This window comes from Gymnogyps californianus, chromosome 13 (genome assembly GCF_018139145.2).
Source record: "Gymnogyps californianus isolate 813 chromosome 13, ASM1813914v2, whole genome shotgun sequence".
NCBI lineage: Eukaryota > Metazoa > Chordata > Aves > Accipitriformes > Cathartidae > Gymnogyps > Gymnogyps californianus.
In genome coordinates this window covers 16,352,444-16,374,206 of record NC_059483.1, presented here as the reverse complement: position 1 = coordinate 16,374,206, position 21,763 = coordinate 16,352,444, and the positions used below count along the sequence as shown (strand labels likewise).

Here is a 21,763-nt window from a genome sequence, read left to right as displayed (position 1 = left end):
GGATCTTTCTATCTGTGAACTGAAGGAACCTGAGCTGGCAGGGAGGGTCAGTCAGCACAGAACTTGCACAGAACAGCACAGCATTGTCCCATTGAGACATTTCTCAAAGTATAATTACAGTTCATGGAGCAGATTTTTAAAAGCTGCCTCTAATTTGTTTTGGGGTTGGTTTTTTTTGCTTGTTTGGTTCTGGTTTTTCTCCCCCCCACCCCCCCCGAAAAGTTTGGATTTAGACTTTCAGCTCAAGTATTTCCAATTTACCCGCTATTTCCATTCACAGTAGTACTCATGTAGATGAGCATAATATCTAAAGAGAGTAAAAAGACCAATCATTTAGAATAGCTTTCCTTAATAACTGCAAAATGTACTTGATCATGAAGAGACTGAAAAATAGCTCAAATGTACTTCCGTGACCATAGAAGATGTCCCTGTATTTAACCCCGTATTTAACACTGTATGGACAGTGTTAATTTGACAGCATTACTTGTAACTGATCACTGCTGAGCTTTCAGCTGTGAAGAACACTGTCATTTTAGTAATTCACACAGTAGTCTTGAAAATATTCTGGAGATCAAGTAGTGATCTTCAGGAAAAGTATGCACCACAGTCAAGAACTAGCACTGTAATTTCTTAGTTTTTCATGCTACACTCATTAGAGAAAAAAGGCTCATCTTTGATGTCTTCTAGTACTGCTCAGCAGAGTATTTGTGTACTAAGTATTGTCTGTTTCTGGTCTTTTCCACTTTTTTGTGCTTTGTTTGTGCAAGTCATTAACGTATTACAGTTTCAAAATATTTCTGGGCTTGATTTCCCATTTTCAACATGAAACAGTGAATACTGCAGAGACTCCAGGGAAATTTCTTAGATTTTTATTACATTCATTGTTTTGATTCTACTGAATTATTCCTAATTTGTTAGTTTTGTGTAAATTTCTATAATCCAAATTCAGTTTCTTAGAATCTTTTTCTTAATATTTTTTCGGCATTCTGAATTGTGCCATTCCACCTGTACTTTTTATCTAACACTGACAGTGATCCTGGGAAATCTACAGCTCTGCTAAGATGCTAACAAGACTTTGTTCTCAATGGGATTTCAAGCACAATTGAAATGGTACCTGTGAAAATTCCCACTATAGAAACTTCTTAAACTGAGGAAGCTCAGCCTTGTTTGAGGAGTGATCTGAAACAGTGTAAATTGCTAGCACTAATGTAAAATCAGATCTTGTTGCAGTTATAACTGCACGAGTACAGCCATCTTAATTGATCGATATAAAAGAAGACTTGAAAGAATGTAAATACCTAAAATAATGTACTCAAGATGAACTAAACATTCTTATAGGTTTGCATATATAATTGCCTCATGCTGTGGAAACAACTCGGCATCCTTCTGATAGTCTAGCTGTGTACATTTAGACTAATTCCAAAGGCCAGCAAGTTCTTCTAGTATATAACATGTTTGTATCTGATCCATTTTTTTCAAGAGAGTGGGTTGGACTTTCTAGTTACATATCACCTTGATTTCAGTATTAAATTCTGGAAATTAAATGTCATCTCTTTATTTTGTTGTTCCTTTTCTTATTTTTTTTTAACGTTTTATAATAATGTGTATGGTGCCCTGAGGCTGATTCTTCTGATCCAGTAACCTCCCATTCACATATAATCCAGGAAATTACTGTGTTTTGAATATTTTTGGTGCCCGTGGAAATCAGTGTTTAATGTGTTCAGCAATTTACAGGACTGCTCAGCATCCTCAAGGACTGGATCAGTGACCAACTCCAGAAATGAACCACCTCAGAGCAACATATATTTTGGCAATACACTATTTTCTATGATTGTTTTTTTTTAATTTACTCTCCCTTTAATTTAATATCCCTTCCTTTAACCGATTCTTCTTTTATGAACCTAATTGGTTTTCATGTTCGTTTTATTTTTAGAAATTTTTAGAGGCAAGTATATATAAGTAAATATATATATATGGTATAGCAATAAAAAAAATTAAAAACACTACTAAAACCTATATAACTACTTTTGGGTTTTGTGACCTTTTGTTTTCAAAAAATTTCACGTGACACGCAAGATCTTACGTGGTCATAAAAATGGTTCCTTTTCAATTAAAAAAGCAGAGGAGTGATTGTGAGACACAAGATGTGGTCAGTCCATTCTGGGAGATGGACATATATAACTTAAGACAATGAGAGATAAATTGGAAATAAATTCTGAATAAATGAGTAAGTTCTTAAATGGAAATAACAGACAAGTTTCAGTCTGGCCTGACTGAAGAGAAATTATGTTATTTGTCAGCTCAGAAACCATTTGGATGACCAGCACTGGATGACTTAGAGGCATGATCACGTTGTTACAGTAGTAGTTACAAAGGTTTTAATTCACAGTTTTTTGTTTAAGTTTCTTTTACCATTCATGTGCTGCCAAAATGTCGAGAAAATAATGGAGAGTTCACTTGCCTCTTCTTTTGTGCAAATGTTTGATGCAGTGCCTATGGGACTAATTTTATGCTTGAAATTAAGTAAAATTCAAGTTCTTTGCTGAAATAGGGCTTAAAGGAACAGCACTGATATCTTCCTGCTGAGCCCCTCAGGAAAACCTATTTGTCTTGAATCACCACTGTAAACACGTGAGGCTTATTCAATGCTTACACTACCGTAACAACTAACAGTGGTTAGTAGTAATGTCATACATCAAAACAGTCTCTCACAAAACCAGAATTGGGTAGTCTGCCATTTCGCAAGAAGGAGCACCATTATTACCATTTCAGCACTACGCAGTGCATAATGTTGACTTGCGAACAGTGGGATGCTCTTTTCGTTTGCTAGACTGCTAGTGGAGTGTGTACTGGGAGGGCTGGTGCTTATTTTTGTATGGTTGCCCACTCACCCAGTAACTGGTGGGACAGCTGATCTTGCTTGTGCAGAGGAGTGGAGTAAAAACCTTATATCTGCCTCCTGTAAGAGATTCTGGATTCCAATTTTGAACAAAAGCACTGCAATTCAGTTTGAATCCCACTTTATGCATCAGTATCATATGTTAGAACTTATGTTTTGTTGCTAGTAATTGATATTTTTGAATACTGTTAATACATTTTGTAGACTTTTGCAAATGTATCTCTTTAGGCTTAAGGATAGGTCAGAAAAATACCTTCTCATATGGCTTTGTTTTCATTAGTATGAAGTTGTATTGCAATATGAAATCTATACTGTGTTGCAATATTTAATTTGGAAATAGAAGTAAATTTCTGAGCTGCTTTCATGAAGGTGTTAATACTAATAATTTACTTTATTGCACAACTGAATATTTATTAGTTATCATAATAATACCCTATGCCATCAACATGTTACGAACTTAAGAGTTTTAAATACATCTTTTACAAGGGAAAAGATACTTTTTTAATCTACTCTGGGGTTCTTCACAGTGATTCAAAATTTTTACTAAATTATGTATATGGGCATTTGGTTCATGTTGAACAGGGAATATAGAGAGCACTGATAAGACTATGAAGATAATTACTTGCTCACACATTTGAATTCCAGTAATTATTCTCTATACATATCGTATATGTATATACATACGTGCATAGAGACACACATACACTACACATTTCTGAAGATATTTTGGCAACCTGAATGCTTTCCTATATATGTTATTGTCATCATATGTATTTGTCATTCAGATGTTTCCTTCTATATTTGTAATCATGATTACATCATCATTATGTGTTCATTTGTTTTGGCATACTCTTGTATCCTTTGGCACAATCTGTAAAAAAGAAGCATTTGACCAACACCGTATACTAATATCCACTCGTTTTCACCAAGTTTATTTTTTCTTAAATGCAGAGCTACAGTTTACTTCCAATGCATGATGCAATCTGTTTCACACTGTTCACAGTTTTGACATTGAAGCTTTTCTCAGTTAGGATGTTTATTTTGAACTTTTGTTGCAATATGAAGAGTGTAATGAGGAATTACTGTTTAGGAAATGTGCTAAATTTTTCATAAGCAGCAATAAATACTTGACCGAAATGGGTAGCAGGTTGCAAACATTTTAATCAGTGAGTCAGAAATTTAGGTTGATCATTGGTTAATCTTTTTTGAGGGTTGGGATTGTTTGGGGAAGAAAGCTGCTGTGTTGAACTTACGATTTTTCTTTTTTCGTAATCAATGTTACTGCCTATTTGAAGTATTTAAGAATTGGCTTAAAATTACATAGTTATGAAGTGCTTTGCTGAACTAGGCTCTCCGTGTAGCTGGCACATGGCTGACAGAAAAGGTAGACTAATTAAGCCAGTCTCTGTCCTCATTTACCTCATTGCAGTGCATCTGTTAGCCAAGCAGTGAAAGCAGAAGCTGTTCATTTATTCTAGCTGTGCCCATTACCAGACTTCTAGCAGTGATCCCAGAAACACATCTGTCGTCTTAGGAATCACATAGTCTCATGGGGGACAAAAAAAAGTCATGATGATGACCAGCCAGTCCTGAAGTGTTTGGGACACGAGTAGTATTGGAATGATTGGTGGAAGGTGAGGGGAAAGAGGAGGTTGTAGGTAGATTGCCTGACTGCAGGAAATATTTTTATTTGCATTCTTGTCAGCAACCATCATCCAAGCAGACACTCTCTGCTGAACCTGCCCGCCCCCCCCAGTCTCAAGTCTATTCTAATGCTTTCCCTACATATACATAATGTGCCACCTACTTATGTGTGTACGTGTTAAGTAATATTACTGAAGTTGCAAACAGGATTATGTGTTTGGGTAGTATGTTTTTTCCTTATCTGTAGGAAGCAGATGTTCTCTGTTATTGTCTGTGTGTCTGTTATTGTTACTGAAGATTGTGTTATCTTAATCTTAGTTTCCCAGATCTTAGTATTACTTCATGCTGGATGGACATACATAAACGTTAACTAACTTTGTCTCTTAGATGAGCATTTCCTTTATAAATAAGTATGAATAATGTTTTCTTTGTGGTATATCACTATATTAGCTTCATTATAATTAGTATTAATAATATAAACCAAGCTGCTCTATTATCAGAGGGAAATGCCAGAGAGGGTAAAAAATTAGATACATTCACTTTCAAATGTCAGTACCCAAAACACTTGGCCAATGATGGGCAGAAGTTGAATATTTTCGGCTCCAGTAGAAAAAAAATCCTCTGGTATCAGGAGTTCGTTTTCATTGTGTTTATTTCTAGCATCTGTCTGTCTCCACCTTGGTATTTTTGTACAATTTACTTTTTGTGAACAGGGTGTTTTCCTTTTTCATTCCTGGCCTGCTCTTTCCAGTGTCCATAATTTATAATCCCTAACACTTCCCAGCAGCAGCAGATCAGCCATCAGAAACAGGCAATTAGGACTGCTTAGTCCAAAGAAGCTGAGAGTGATTTATGAGAGGAGTTTGCGTTACACAGTCCTGTGCACACGCAAATGTGCATACGCAAATATGTTCAGTCCCCTTCAGACAAAAAAAAAAGTTGAGGGATTTTGCACTCATCGTTCCTGAGCACCTGCAGTAGAACTGTTCAGATAGTTTTGGTAATCTGATCTCTGGCTGCATTTTCAAGAGTGAGAGTTAAGTGATTATTAAGATAGTTATATGTAGAAAAAGGGTTTTTTACTGACTTTTCCTTTTGTGAGGGTTTTTTCGTAACCAAATCATAATGCATACTCCTCATTATTTTTTCTTTTGGAAAGCAATTAAATAAAAATCTGTAGGACTAAAGTATCCTTTTCCTGTTCTTATCTATCCCATTACATATTGCTATCCTAACACTGTTCCTAGCTTATTTGGGGCCCAATCGTTCTCCTATAAAAGGTAGTGGGAAAAACTCCCAAATGCAAAAGCCAGCATTTTACTACTTTTTTTTTTTTTTAATTGTCAGTTTGTGATGATACTGTAATTTAATCTGTTCTGTATCTGTCAAATACTTCATTTAATTTTTGATGCTGCAAAATATTGAATGCTAATTAAGTAATTTGCTCACTGAGGAAGACAGTATCAAGCTCAGCATGAGTCAGTCACCAGAGATTAATACGAAATTTTAGGCTTTGTCTGCACAAGGTATAATGAAATCCTTTTTCTTTAAAAGTTTCAGATAAAAGGGAATTTTTTTCTGTACCAAAAAGTCAATAGCAATGTGGGTCTGTGTACAATAGTACAGGTTTGTGATTGATGTAGGTAGACAGCTTTGCAAAATTGTTTTCGTGTTTTGTGATATTTTGGAATTTATGATGTTTGCGATTATGAATTTCTCCTTAATCTATACTTTGATGGTTTTATTTCAAATTATTGAAATACGCAGGGAGTTTCTAATGCAGCAACTGTCTTTCATTGGCAGCATGTTTTTTGTGTATTTCATATAAGTGCTTACAAAGCTTAGATGTTACAGCTGATTTTACAAATACTCTGCTTACTGAAGTCTAATGAGGAGATCTGGGGTTTGGTTAATATTAATGCATCAATTTAGTAATAATCCCTTAAACAGTTTTAAAACTGTTTCAGAAAATACTGATATCCTGGCAGGGCAGTAATGTATAAATATGTAGATTGCACATAGATGAACAAACAGTTATTTTTACCTCATTTTCCCCTTGATACCTTTGTATTATATATGTTTTGCAAAAAAGTAATAGACAAAACAATTAGTATTTTAATAAATACCGCTAATGATCTGACTTTAACAAAGTACTACCTATTCTTGTTTTTTTACCATAGTATGTTTGTATAAGATACTGCCAGTATTTTCAACAGAATCAGCTCCTCTCTTTTCCCTTCCTTGTCCCCAAGTTTTATCTTAGGTAACAGCAATACTTGAGATTTTACTCAGTGAAGCATGGCATTGAAAGTGTGTCTGATGCATCCACAATGTGTTGGAAGCAGCACTGAGGAGGCATCATGGTTATTGCCGCTATATGTGACAATAATTGTTGAAAGGTGCCCCTTTAAAAGGAGGATATTTTAGGCAAGAGAGTAAGACCCATCACTTGGATCTAACATCCAGAATCCATTTGTTCTAGTGCTGTACATGTTTCTAAAGATGCTTCCATTCAGATTTGGCAGAAGCTGCTGTGAATCTGTCAGGGCACAAGCAAGCATAGACAGTTGGTCCTTTAAGCTTTGCTAGCTGCTTTGCTAAGTGTCTGACCATTTAGGATATCGAGACAGTTTCTCCAAAGACAGACAGAGGCATTATAAAGAGAGAAGTGAGTTTCTTCTTCACAGGACATAAGAGTTTGGCTCTGTGAACAAGAAGTTGGTGTGTGCCTCTCCTCCCTGTAGCTCCTGGGGGTTGTACAGATCTGTTCCAAAAGGGTCAATCAAATCCTGAAGCCCTTTCTCCATGCCTGATCCTGTTACATCAGCTCAGGTATATGAGTACTTTGTGGATGGTGAGAGAGTACAAGTATTTGTACCTCTGTGGGAGGGCTAGCCTTCGTGTCATTGTGCTAAAAATGTTTGTCTATCACTTTGGCAGAGCGAAAACCTGTCCTTGTTACGCACTGCAAAACCCAATGTTCATCACTGAGTTAACGCAAGTGAATTACTTTGCTTTAAGGGAGCTCCTGATGTGATATAAACCACAATTACTTGAATATGGTTAGATTCCAGTGATGGAGTCATTAATCTTCAAAAAGAGCACGGCAGAAAAGGGACCTTGAAAGGCTAGTTTGACCCCAAAGCTTTGTTCTTGAGTTTTACTTAGGCTTACTGCTACAATGTCATACAACCTGTGGAAGTCGATGACTAATTTTGTTTGGCTTACGTAGGAGCAGATATTTTATTTTGTATTTACTTTCCATTGAGTCTTTTAAACACATTTTATACTAGCAGATTTTAGTATGAGTCAGTCAACAATGCTTCAGTATGAATCAGCCAACATGAAATGCTAACGTGAAGGTTTTAATAAGGATATTACTGTTTTGTTCAGGAAGTATATTGAGTTGAAAGATGTTCATTTACATTTAGAAATGAAAAATGTCCTTCCTTCTGTTTATGGTTAAGCTGATTTTTTTGATCTTTTATTTGATTTTAATATTTAATGTTCTTAATTTCTTAAAGCCAAAGCCAACTGAAACAGTCACAACTGATGAGTCTGGGGTAAGATTAGTAAACTGACCCCAGTGGTTTTACCTCTACTTGAGTTTATTCTTTTTACCATGTCTATTTTCCACCAATTTTTTTCTGTATTTTTCATAACTGTCTTACTACAAAGGTGTTATGCAGTGGTTTGCATTCATTGTCAATGTACTATTGAAGTCTACTACAAACAAACCCAATATGATCCTTATTAACAAACCAGAAAACTTGGAAATGCATGTGATGTGTGAAGCATTTCTACAGGTCCTGTGTTTTTAGCATGTAATTTTTCCTTTCATATCATGCTTATCAAGGTGAAAAGGCCCTCAAGATACATTTTCAAATCTTACCTCTTCCACCTTTGCATTTGATGTTGTTTTTCTGGAAGTGTTGCATGTTTGAATTTGTATTTGGTTTGACTTCTCCATGATGCTCTTCAGAACTCTGAAGACAGCGCTAGAATCTCCATCACTTTTTTCCGTCTCTTCCGGGTGATGAGGTTGGTGAAGCTGCTTAGCAGAGGAGAAGGGATCAGAACTTTACTGTGGACATTTATTAAGTCATTTCAGGTTAGCAAAATTTATTTAAATTTGCTTTATAATTACAACCATTTATACACCAAATTTTATAAAGCAATACCCTGTAGAGTGCAAAAAACATTTCTTTTGAAGTTCATGCTATTAATAATGACATTTAAGTATATTTGCATACTAATGCCAAAATAAACTTCACCAGTTACTTCAGTGAGTCCAAGGGTCATGCCTTGTCGTTTAATATTAGCTGTTACCATGAGATTTCTACGGTACTTCATAAAAAAATATTTGGTATATCTAAAAGGGATAGGATAGGTTTGACACACACAGGTCTCATACTTCCATATATTTTATTAGATGACTACAAAAGAGGAATTTAATCTATTTTTTAATATAAAACTGATTTCATAAGTGTAACAAACAGATATTTGAATCTTTGCTCCTGAAAACTCTGATGAATGTGAAGTTAATGGAACTCTATAACTGTATAGAAGGAAGTATCTTTGTGTTGTCAGAGTCAGTAATGAAAATAAAATTAAAAACTGCTAAAGATGATTCTTCCCCCTGGATTGCTGGCAGAAGTGATTTAAGATATAATGAAGCTTGTGTTCATTGTATGCAGCAGAATATTAAGAGTGACAGGTAATAACATTTTAAGCACTTGCATAGGAAGAAAAACCTTGGAAAAGCCTGTGTTGTACAGAGAAATTATTTTTGTAAATGGAAATTGAAATTATGGTGTGAAATTATTAAAAGACAATGCACCTGTCCTGTTTCTAGGCTCTGCCTTACGTTGCCCTTCTGATAGCCATGCTGTTCTTCATCTATGCTGTCATTGGAATGCAGGTAATTACAGAATTTTTTTAGCATTAAACAAAAGTACGGTGTTGGCTGCTCTGAGACTTGTTTGCGAAGGTGCTTATTGAAACATTTCTTTGATAGTGGTGCTATATATAAGGCAGAGCTCTCAGAGTAATGTAAAAATCTTTTTTTGGCTATGATTTTGGTAGTCAGAAAATCCAAAAAGATGCAAGAGAAGAGCTTGGTGTGAGCTTATAGTATCTTGGTTTGCAGAAAGGAGCCACTCCTCTTTCATGTACTGTGAAGTTTATTCCTGTGCACAAATGTATGAAAGAATGCATGGCTTTTTTTTTTTTTACTATAGACTTTTTTGGGGAATCAGGCATTAAAACTCTAGCTTTCTTTTTTTTAAAGTCTTTCCCATATGAAAAGAATAGAACTAGGAAAAGAATCTAGCTAAAGATTTAGGCACAGCTGAGCCTGTGGTTAATCAAAAGTAGGATATGTATACAAGATGTACAAGCACAGAAAGGATTTTGGTAACTTAAAATGTAAAAATATGCCGTTGGGATGAAGGTGCCACTCCTCACACCAGCAGCAGTGCTATGAGGGCAGAACAGGTTCTCCAGTCTTAATAACTGGAGATAGCTAGATAGGAGAAGCCTGTCAGGAAACTGTTCCTAAAATTCATACTACTGAGCCATTTGTAGTGGGAGGATGGGATAGCTGTTTGAGAGGGGACTGCATAGACTGCAGGAAAGCAGCAGATAAAGGCACTGAGCATGGAGCTGTGATTGGGAGTGGTCTGAGTTGCATGGTAGTCTCTGTGCCACACATGAGATCTAGTGCCTGAGGAGCATGGCTGGATGACCATCAACACTTTGGCAGAAGTTCCTGTTAGGAATCCTGAATTTGGGCTGCAGTTCTCTCTCTCTTCCTCCTCCTGCCCCCCAATAACCACCAGTTTTCCTGTCATAAGGCTTTAGGATAACTCTGTGTTCTGTAAAACTTTACAAATGTTTTCTTTTGTTCTCAAAGTTGTAAGGTTCTTCTAATCAGCGCTAAGGGAGGTCCTAATTAAGTGGGATGAGAAGAAATATGCTGTGGAGAGTGGTTTTGCTTCCTGATTCTTTCTCTTCATCATTTATCCAAAAGCAACTTAATGTCCTTAGAGTCCAGCAGCATGTATACAGAGCATAATGGTGTTAATCTCTCTAAATTAAGTAATACCCTTCACTGTATTGTAAGAGCATATAAATGTATTATATTGGGGAAGAAGAATGGTCTTGTGGCCAAGGAACTGCAATTTAATTTTGAAGAACTGAACTCATTTCCATCTCTGGCTGAGACAGGATGCTAAGGCTCTCTGTGCTTTGGTTTCCATCTTTGCATCTCTTTTTCTCTATTTAGATTCAAGGTTTTCAGGACAGCAATTATTTCTCACTACCAGTATGTACAATATTTAGTGCAGTAGGGCTTTAATATCAATAAAGGACTCTAGGTGCTAGTTTAAAGCAAATAATATTTTCTCACCTGAAATACAGGAATATGTGTTAGTATTATAATGGTTTATAGATGCCAAAATAAGTGATTAAGAATTATCTTGCACATGTGATAAATTTACTGCATTTACATCATTATCAGGAAAAATCTAAAGAGAGTAAAGAAAGTGTATTTGTGAAAGTGTTTTTCATACATACTGAAGCAAGTTTAAACTGCAAGGCCTACAGCTTCTGACAGTACAGGTCACTAGGATGAAAGTCAAAATCCTGTTTTGTTGTAGGTATTTGGAAAAGTGGCCATGAGGGACAACAATCAAATAAACAGAAACAACAATTTTCAGACTTTCCCCCAAGCTGTGCTGCTTCTGTTCAGGTGGGTAAACCTTAACTCATACTTAATGCATCCTATTTCATTGATCTATGAAAAATGTCTGTAGCTCTTGTACTATGGCTTTGTTCAAAATGTGTTTGCAAGTGAGATTCAGTTTAGCATAACAAGCACATACTCTCTGTGGCTATATGCTGAGTGTCCATTGGCACAGCAGGGTTCTAATCAGGTGATACAGACCTAAACTCACTACAGCTATTGTGAAACATCTCATTTGTGGAGTAAATGTCTTCAGGTAGAGCCCAAACATAGTCAGCCCTGATACCACTGTGTAGGTGTTGGGAAAGGTGAAAAAGACTGTGCCCTGACTGTAATCTTTAGAAGTACAGCTAGCATGACAGTTTGAAAAAATGAAAGGTTGTTGCAAAGATAGAGAAATAAACTGTTCTTTACATTTGCTGAAGAGATGACAAGAAGTAGAGGGTGTAACTTGCAGAAGGGAAATATCAGATAAGCGGTAGGCAAAATTTTCTGATGGCAAAGGTAGCTAAATCTTGATGTAGGGGGATTATGGAATCTCCATCAGTAGAGGGCTTAAGAAGAGGGTAAACATTTGCCAGGAGTGCTTCAAAATGTCCTGGAGCAAGGAGAGGGAATGACATGGAACAGGGATGCCTCTAAAGGTGACAACCTTGAGAGCTCTCTTGCCTGTGATTCTGTAACTCCACTTGGCTCCTATGCGTTGTTACTAACCTGGCTGGCAAAACTGGCAGGTCATTCCTTACCTGAGACCAAGGGCGTCACCCAATGAGATGTAAATCACTTTATGCATGTGAAGACTTTCGCCTTTGAAATTAGGTAATGAACACAGCCAAAAATGTCATAAATATGTAGTTGTCTTTTACATATTTGAAATCATGGGTCTGTACCACAGGCATTACCCAACTATGCAAAAAATGCAATAGCAGAAGTTAGAGACAAGCATTTCTTCAACCATGCTGAGGAAAAGGCAATTCATCTTTTACAAATAGATACTTTCCGCTTCTATGACAGGTTTTCGTACACAACACTGCTTTCGTACACAGCTGCTCAACTACAATAAGGATTTAACTTGTAAATCACAGTTTGGGGTTCAAATTTTTACATGCAAGCCTTTATGGTGTACCTCATAAAAAGTGTCTGCAATGTCAGATCTATGCTTGTCATTTCTGAAACATGGTCTGTATTTTTTTCATTAGTTCCTACTCTGAAAAGTTCACTATCTGTCTTCACATTTGTGCTTCTACAGCTCCAAGCATTTTGTCAGAACTTAACAAATCAATACATCTTTAATCCGTTTTGATGAAATAATGCTTAATTTATCTTTGTGACCTTACAAAGGTGTGCAACTGGAGAAGCCTGGCAGGAAATCATGCTGGCATGTTTGCCTGGAAAACGCTGTGATCCAGAATCCGATTATAATCCAGGGGAAGAATACACATGTGGAAGCAATTTTGCCATCATTTATTTTATCAGTTTTTACATGCTTTGTGCATTTTTGGTGAGTCTAACTTGTGCTTATTAACAGAAATGAGCTTTGGATTTTTGACTTTCTTCTGAACTAAGAGAGTAGTGGGTTCAGAGAACGATTGAAAGTCCCATATCTAAAATATTTTTGCAAGGTTATATTTTTCCGTACACAATCCAAAATCCTGTATCTTATACTGATTTTTATGGTGAGGGTGGTGAAACACTGCAACAGGTTGCCCAGAGAGGCTGTAGATTCCCCATCCCTGGAAACATTCAAGGTCAGGTTGGACAGGGCTCTGAGCAACCTGATCTAGTTGAAGACGTCCCTGCTCATTGCAGGGGGGCTGGACTAGATGACCGTTAAAGGTCTCTTCCAACCCAAACCATTCTATGATTCTAAATTCCCATGGGCAAGATGTTCTTCTGCCTACATGTATGCAGGCATGGTTGGTTGCACATTTGAAAGCTAAGTTAACAGTCTCTTCATCAGCTATTATTTCATGCATTTCTCAACAGTATCATTGAATATTCATTAATAATAAAGCTGCAAATCCTTTGACTTACTAGTGACGTTATTTGTATTATTTAAACTTAGCAGAATTTGTATTCGTGTCTCTACAAGTGTGCTCAAACTGTGGCACATGGGATGTGAACGATAACCTTTTTCCCTAATGCATGACATAATGGATTATTTGCTCTAAAATAATCTCCGAAATATGTTTTTCCTCATTGCAGGTGTCTGGTCTAAGCTGGTTGATTTGTTCTATTCACAGTACTGTTCTCCTTGCAAAAGGAGAGTGGTCGAACAGAGTTCTGTGAACTAACGTAAACATACACGTTCTGCTGTTCTGTATCATCTTCTGTGTTAACAAAACGTATGCAGAAGTCTTATTGTCACGACATTGAATCCTGTTAATACAAAAGCTGTTTCCTGAGAGCTACACTGTGTCAAATACATGTATTGGATCCATTCTTTAATTTGATGTAGTGGGATCTGGCAAATCAAGGAAGAGAAACAAAACCATGTTACAGCTTATGTCAAAGACTGAGTACTCTAAGATAGGATCACACTCTTGTCATATCATTACTTGATAGAGTTCCAGTTAGTCAGTTAAATGGTTAGCAAGTATTTTCTGTGGTATTTGATGATATTTGCCAAAAATCATCGTTTATGAGATCAATTTACTTGTTTGAATTCTTAACCTGCTACCTTAAAAATTATTTTATTGAGTATTTTTTAAAAATTTCAAAATGATTAAGGCAGATTGTTCTTAATTACTTTTTTTAGATTATAAACTTATTTGTGGCTGTCATTATGGATAATTTTGATTATTTGACACGTGACTGGTCTATTCTGGGTCCCCATCATTTGGATGAGTTCAAAAGGATATGGTCAGAATATGACCCTGAAGCAAAGTAAGTTAGATCATTTCTCTGATACGATTTATCTGGTAAAAACAATAAAAGCAGAGCGTAGTATAATTTTTGGGAATGCATGTATGTTTGGTAACTGATGTGTGTTGATTCTAGGGGAAGGATAAAGCATCTTGACGTGGTTACATTACTGAGACGCATTCAGCCACCGCTTGGTTTTGGCAAATTATGCCCTCACCGAGTGGCCTGCAAGGTAGGTTTTACCCTATTTTCTTTCTAGGTTTCTCTCACAGTTGGTTCATTCATTCAGTTCTGCCCCATATGTGTCACGTATGCACAGTAATCCTGTCCGTTCACAAGGTCTCCTTCACTCTCAAGTTCTCCTGTCTTTTTGCAGGCTTAACTTAGACCAGCAAAATTAGTGTCATTTCTTTTGGTGTACTCATTTGAGTAGTTACCACCAATGTAAAATTCTTCACAGAGCATCAAAATTAAAGGGGTTGGTCTGTAAATCTATCATTAGTCTATTATTGTCACGTGTATGAACTACCTCATCCCAGCATTTCTGGTGACCCAGTGTCACATATAAGATTACTTCAACCCGGTGACATTTCTGATTTCTCCTCAGTCCCAGGGAGAAGAGGGTGGTAGTTTAATTGACAGTTAAGTTTTGATACAGTACTTTTACAGTCGCATTCATGAGAAGTTTGCTGCACATGAAACAGAAATGAGATTGAAGGGTGGGGACTGCAAGATGATAAACCAAGCTGAAGTGAATAACAGTGTGCAATACAATATGTAGCAGTGAGTGACAAGACTGAAAATCAAAGGGAATTTAAAATGATGTAGAATTTTTCAGGCACAATGTGTAATTTAGATAAGGATTAATTGCATTTTAATGTAAAAGTTGAAAAGCAACACAAAGGAGATGAATAAGTATTACGTTATTTGAGGACTTCAGAACTATGGATATTGTGGTTTTAGCAATTTCAGTAGGAATAAGATCAAGCCTTTTAATTAAAGGATTGTTACAACAGTACTGTCATTTGGATTTCTTTTTATCTGTTTTATAAATAGGTAAGTTGATGTGTAAAACACTGGGTTCAAATGGAATGCCACAAGGCATACTTAAAGCAAACCTATATCTATACGTTAAGATAAATTATCCAATTGAGTAATGCTTTTAAACTAGAATAGAAGAAAATCCAAGTCAGACATTAGGAAAAGATTTTGATAGATGAAATAGTGTTCTTCTGACAGACAGGGTCACAGCGATACTGCTCTAAAAGATGAACACTAATGCAGAGATGGACTAATCCAAAGAGGAAAGCCCCTTTCACACTAATTCACTGTAAATAGTGTAAGAGATGCACGGCATCACTGAAGAGTTACCTGAGAAATGAATCGGCTTATACAAGACAGACCTGGTGCTGTGGTTCTTCATGGAGCACGAGGCTGGAGGAACCCATGGGAAACCTGGAACATGACTGCAGCTGGAGTGCATGCTCTTAAATAACTGCATTTGTCCTTAATACTTGCATAGTGTGACTTATAGCCAAGGACTGGGCTTCAATGTTTGCAAATTAACTCAAAAAATAGCTCATGAAAACTACTGGACAGTTTTAACTGTTGTATAAGCGTGCATGTGATTGATATCGGAAAGAAGCAATATTGAGTGGTTATTACACGCAGCTAGGATGGAAGAATCAACTTTTTTTGAAGACTTACATAATTTTTATGCCTCTCAGTGGATATTATTCTTTGAATACATCAGCTTTTCAGAAATGAACATTACAGGAGGTTTTTTTCCCAACAAAGCCGCATCAAAATTTGTTTTCCTTTTCTCATTTACAGAGGTTAGTAGCCATGAATATGCCACTAAACAGTGATGGAACCGTCATGTTCAATGCTACTTTGTTTGCTTTGGTTAGGACTGCTCTAAAGATAAAAACAGAAGGTAAGGTTCTTAGCTGTAAAGCCTCTACTGCACTTGTCAGAAGGTACAATGAGGAAAGGTTACGATTTACTTCATTCATTTTGTTGGACAGGAGTAAGGCTGCCTGAGTCTCACTGGATTTGGTTTGCTTTTGGATCATGGGTTGTATTCACTGTTGCTAGGAATGATTTGCTAGAAAATGAAAGGAAAAGGGATAGTGAGGCCAGAGCCTAAGAAATCTCAGAAATTATTATATGCTTTTATCTGATCAGATAAAAACGTAGCAGTGGCATAACAGGAGTTCTGCTGCAAGGAATGAATGAGTTCCCCTTTCTGTCCAACCAAGATGCTCCTTCCTCACTACTCTTTAACTTGGTGCCTTGGATCCCACATTGGTGCAACTGCAACTTTTGGACACTTGAAAGCAACATCCCCAGTTTGGTAGAGGCCAGTTCTGACTGGGTTGAATGGATTTCTGTCACTTGCATCAAAGAGGGAGAAGTTTTAATAAATAGTGGTGTGTTTCAAAGAATTTTCTTTCGATTTTCATACATTTTTTTCATTATTTTACCATCTTTTACTACTTTCTGTTCTGTGCGTTCTGCTATTCTCAGCAGAATTTGAGTTCCACTGCCAATAACAAACTGATTAGATTAAGCCCCCTCAGGCATCGCTGTGGTTTAGGTGAGAACTGCAAGACATGAAAAACTGCTCAGTAGTCAGTTGCCTGAACTTTCAAGCCTGTGCAACTGAGTAATTACTATGATTAAACAAATAAAGGGTCAGCTTTGGATCAAGAAAGAAGTGGCTTGTAAAGAGCAAGTCATGACTTTCCACACAATTTAAGCAGAAGGTATTAAGCAGTGACAGAGTAGAGCCAAGATCTGTAAATTATGGTTGACCTCTGCAGTACTCCAGAGACTGATTTGAAAGCCCCAGGAGCTTGCTGTCTTATACCCTTTCTTCTCTTTAGTTGTCGTTGTGTTGTTGGCTGCTACTTTATGTAGCTTGGGCTTGCTGCAAAGGATCCCTATCACAGTCTTTATTTGTATACAGCTAATTAATATCCAAAGGATCATTCATTGCAGCTGGTTGAAACATAATTGCCATCCTCCATTTTTCTATTTCTTTGCCACAGGTAACCTAGAGCAAGCAAATGAAGAACTTAGAGCAGTTATAAAGAAAATATGGAAGAAAACGAGCATGAAATTACTTGACCAAGTTGTCCCTCCAGCTGGCGGTCAGTCTGATAAACCTTGCAATATGCTATTCTCTGTGCATTTTGATCTTTCTAGATTGTTAGGAACCAAAGAAATAAAATTACTAAATTTTGCAATTATAATGTCATTAAAGGACAACAAACAATAATAACAAAATAAATATAGAGAAAATTATATCCTGTTACACTAGATAATACATATAGGACTGATAAGCACAGCTTCCTTAGATCAAAAAGAAAGAGAGGAAAATGTTATGCTTATTTTCTTGCTTGAAAAAAATACCTTCTTAGACCTAAATCTAGTCTTGATTTCAAATCATTCAGCAAAATAAACTAAACTTAGTTTGATTTCAGTGCATTGAGCGAAATAACATGTTTTGTACTAATTAAGCTTGACAATGTACACTACATTATAGCTTATATCCTTGTATATGTTGAATACTTCTGGGAGAAAACTAAAAAAATTTAATTGCCAGCTTAAAAATACTTTTTTTGCTAAATTAATAAAGCAAGAGGCTAAATTATCTCAGTTACACTAGCGTAAACCAGAGCAGTTCCATAGTCAACAGATAATGGAAGTGGTTCAGATTTATGCCGGTATGACTGAGATATGAATATGGCCCGTGTAAAGAGGTATCTAAATTCTAATGACACCAATACGTTTGCGAGAACTACAAGGCACGTATATTACGTGTTCCAACGTGCTGTAAAATGACATGTCAAATATTTGTAATATCTCTCTTTTTAAATATATATATTCTGATATATATATTTAGCCTTTTTCAATATATACATTTTTATTAATATGCTGTAGTGTAGGTTTAGGTGACTGTTTTTTACTTGCTTTTTGAAGTTTTAAAGGTGCAGGATCTGTTGCACTGTCACCCACACCCAGGATATATTTAGCTAGACATCCAATACATAGATCCATTGTAATCATCTGGTATTTCTTGTAGTTTATTGTACTTCTGTAGCGTTACGGCAGCTTTCGAGACTGATCAGACTCAGGTTTGGAAGCAGACTCAAGATCCCAGGCCCGATGGTGGTGGAGGCTGATCCCTTTCGGAAGGTGATACTCTCAGTCTCTAGGGGAGGAAGAGCATGCTGGCTGCACTGCTGTTCAGCATGACCCAAGAAGCAGCATTAGCTTTGTCGCTGGAGGGAGCCACTTGCTATTGGTGTGGTGGCTGCCAGAAATAGCGGGGATGAAGGCAAAAATCTAGCAAATTTGAGTATCCAAAGGGGAACTGATACTGCACATTTAAAACAACTTTTTGTGTTCTACTCTGTTGTTTTTAGCCTTACACCTAAGTGCTTGCATGGCATAGATGAATTGCTTTGTTATTGTTGTAACTATGTGCTTGAGCTTTTTCTGCAGCCTCTGTTCCTTTCAACTATGAGTCTTTCCGAATATTCTGAAGCAATTCTGTTTTAGGGTGGTGGCATGGAATTAGTGTTGCCTCTTGCCAACTTTATTCCCCTACATTTTTTTATGGAAATAGAGATGCATGCTTCAGAATAGCGAGCTGTGCCTGCCTAAAGCAATCTGACAAAGAATCTGTAAAGATTACATTCCTAGAACTAATCTTACATAGTAACTGACTGTTAACTTCAGCTTCATTTCATTGCTGAATATAAGCTGTGTATTTATTTTCAGCTGTACTAAAATTCATTGCTAATATTTATTCTGCAAATGTAGCTCTTCAGCGTAGCTAGAAGGCTGCAAACCTGGATCACTGCTCAATTGATAGGAAACAGTATGGCTTCTACAACCCAGTATAAATAAGAACATGTTGGGAAGTCCTGAAGATTTATGAATTTTCAATTTCAGTTTGTTTTGTTTCTCTGCGGACCTTGTTATGGCTTACTTGAAAATTGAAAATATTGTAACCTCCCTAGAAAAAAGAGGAATACAGCTATTTTACATTCATATGCCATAGGAGTGTAAAATAGCTTAGTATACAGTAGAAATTAGTTTCTATTGATGCTTAATTTTCAATAGAAAGCTGTATATGACAATAACGCCAGTGACAGCTGATAATAACATTCTGCTAGGAGACAGAAAATTCTCTTCAATATAAATCAACAAAGCATCCAAATTCAATATGTTAAAATCACTTACACTTAAAAGTATTGAGCGGTCTAGTTTATAATGTTTTTCTCCAGTATTACTTTTGCTGGTATTACTGAATGCTAGATCCTTTGTGTGCTCATGACCATGCCTCCAGAACACAAACAGAACAATTATTTGCAGAGCAGAATGAAAATAATCAATATAGCATTTTTGTCCTGAATTATAAATAGATGCACTAAAACAGGACAGTTAGTTAATTCTTGGTACTGGTTAAATAACTCATTACTATAAATTAAACTGTTAATAGTTAGCAACACATTTTCAGTACAGAAAAATGAAACTGCTTTGCAAAAACATAGAATGTCAGTCAAATGCCTGAATGTATGAATGAGTTAACATTCTTAGGAGAGTAGAGAGTAAGAGAAATACATACAACTCACTGAAGATTCATCTGTGTTCTCTGAACTCCCCAGTCCCCTGCAAGCCCATTTAATCCTGCCTAATACTTTTTGCCCTCTTCCAAAAACTTCCTACTGAAATGATTCCTTTTGCTGTCACTAATTGTAATTATAGATTTGTCTGTTCTGTGGTCAGTTATGCTTAGCTGCCTCCCTATACCTGTCCATATCTGGCTATATGTGTGTTACTCAAAAAACAAAGTCAAGGATGGCTCCCCTTGGCCAGGCTTCAGTTCTCGTGTGCGCGTGTCTGCAGTACAACTGACTGTGCCTGTGAAGTACACATGCATCTTGTTTGTACATACAGACTTTGGCATGCACAATTCAGCAAGCTGGTAATGCATTCATCTAATATGCTTATAAAAAGTTGGTGCATGTCCAGAGTGATCAATAAGGGCCCTTAATTTCTGCATACTGAGATTTCACAGGTAGTGTCATCTCAGGTACAGTCAGTAGTCGTGCAATGTCATAGCCTGACTTGAGACATGCTCTAAATGCAACCCATAGTAGTATATGTTATATCAAGTCTGTCACTTCTATGTGCTTGTTCTTTCTAGGAGCCATTTGCTATATCACTTCCTTAAAAGTTCTGTTCAAATACTTGAAACAAAATAGTATAAAGGATGGGGAAAGGCTTATCTGGGGTTTTTGACCAAGGCTATGTTGCAGATCAATGGATTCAGCTAAACTAAGGAAGGCAAGTTTAGATTAGATGCTTTATAAGAGATCTCTTCCTAATACAAAACACCGTTAGTCTCCTGAGGAGCTGCCAAGGGAGAGTACAGATTAACATCGAAGCAAATGTTCACAAAAAGTTTAGAAATGAGATTTGTGGAGTCAATTAAAAAGCTCTTTACTGCTGAGACTGAATCTGTAGATTGGTGAGCTTTTCTTGTGAGCTACGGAGTTCCTGCTATTTCCTAGCGGGAACTGGGGGGACTCAGACCTTTGAAGAGATGTCAGTATTTGGCAGAGCAGGCTCTTCAATGTGCAAAGATGTTTCCTGCAACAGACGGGTCTCCCAACCAAGATATTTTAAAGCAATTATTATAATTATTTTTGCCTTGATACATTTAAAGACAAATAAAATGCTGGGAGAATACATCCCTGGTGCATTTTTACTGAAGTTAAAGCCTGTCGTACTTTCTCACATGCATACAGCCCATTTCAGACATTATAATGAGAGGAGCTTATTTTGAATGGTAGAGGATTCATTTTGAGACAAATTTTGTCACAGAGGTAAAAATGAGTTTAAACAGTATTGTACATGGATTGGATTTCCCCGTCCTTTTTATTGATGTGAAAGCAAGTCACGAAAAGAAGAAAGTTAAGTAAATTTAAATTAGCAAAAGCTGTCATATTACAGGTAAAAATACTAGTAGAAATACTATCATTAGTGAGATACATTGGGACATGTTATTATTGATAAGATGAAGACACAAGGAGACTGTTTAAATCAAATGTTAATGTATGACGTTACAGTATATGACAATTGATTAGAGAAAAAGCTTGCTTAACAGAATGTGTTCGTATGTAAAAAAAACCACCCACAAAACAAACCTAAAAACCAAACTCAAGTCGATCCTAAAGCTCCATTAGAGAGTTACAATATGGAGAAAACAAATGACACAAAACTAAAAAAAATCCATACTTTCTAACAACGATGTGTTAAAATGTGTCTGGGCACGGGAGATTTTCCGTGTTTAGTCAAGTCACAACTGTACAGAGTAACCCAGATCCTGAGATGTGTTAAGCACCTGTCTGTCCCAGCAAGGGCAGCTGGAATGGCGGGAACTTACTGCCCGTCAGGATGTGGGCCCTAACAGTGGAGAGAACTTTGGTGCCTGAAACACACCAGCCCTCCTTTCCCTATGGCAGTAGCCAACTAGCAACCATGTTGCAAATAGCTCTCTCAAGATACTGAAAAAAATTGAGAGATTAGGC

General features: G+C 36.7%; 1 protein-coding gene across 1 annotated transcript in view; it reads left to right on the top strand.

Annotated features, from left to right (window-relative positions):
* Positions 1–21,763, top strand: part of CACNA1D (calcium voltage-gated channel subunit alpha1 D) — a 200,442-nt gene that overhangs the window by 152,273 nt on the left and 26,406 nt on the right. The window contains exons 33-40 of the mRNA XM_050904926.1: positions 8,526–8,654; positions 9,399–9,464; positions 11,203–11,294; positions 12,630–12,789; positions 14,047–14,174; positions 14,289–14,385; positions 15,987–16,089; positions 17,207–17,308. Of these exons, the coding sequence (XP_050760883.1) occupies positions 8,526–8,654; positions 9,399–9,464; positions 11,203–11,294; positions 12,630–12,789; positions 14,047–14,174; positions 14,289–14,385; positions 15,987–16,089; positions 17,207–17,308 (877 nt within the window). The remainder of the gene's footprint in view (positions 1–8,525; positions 8,655–9,398; positions 9,465–11,202; positions 11,295–12,629; positions 12,790–14,046; positions 14,175–14,288; positions 14,386–15,986; positions 16,090–17,206; positions 17,309–21,763) is intronic.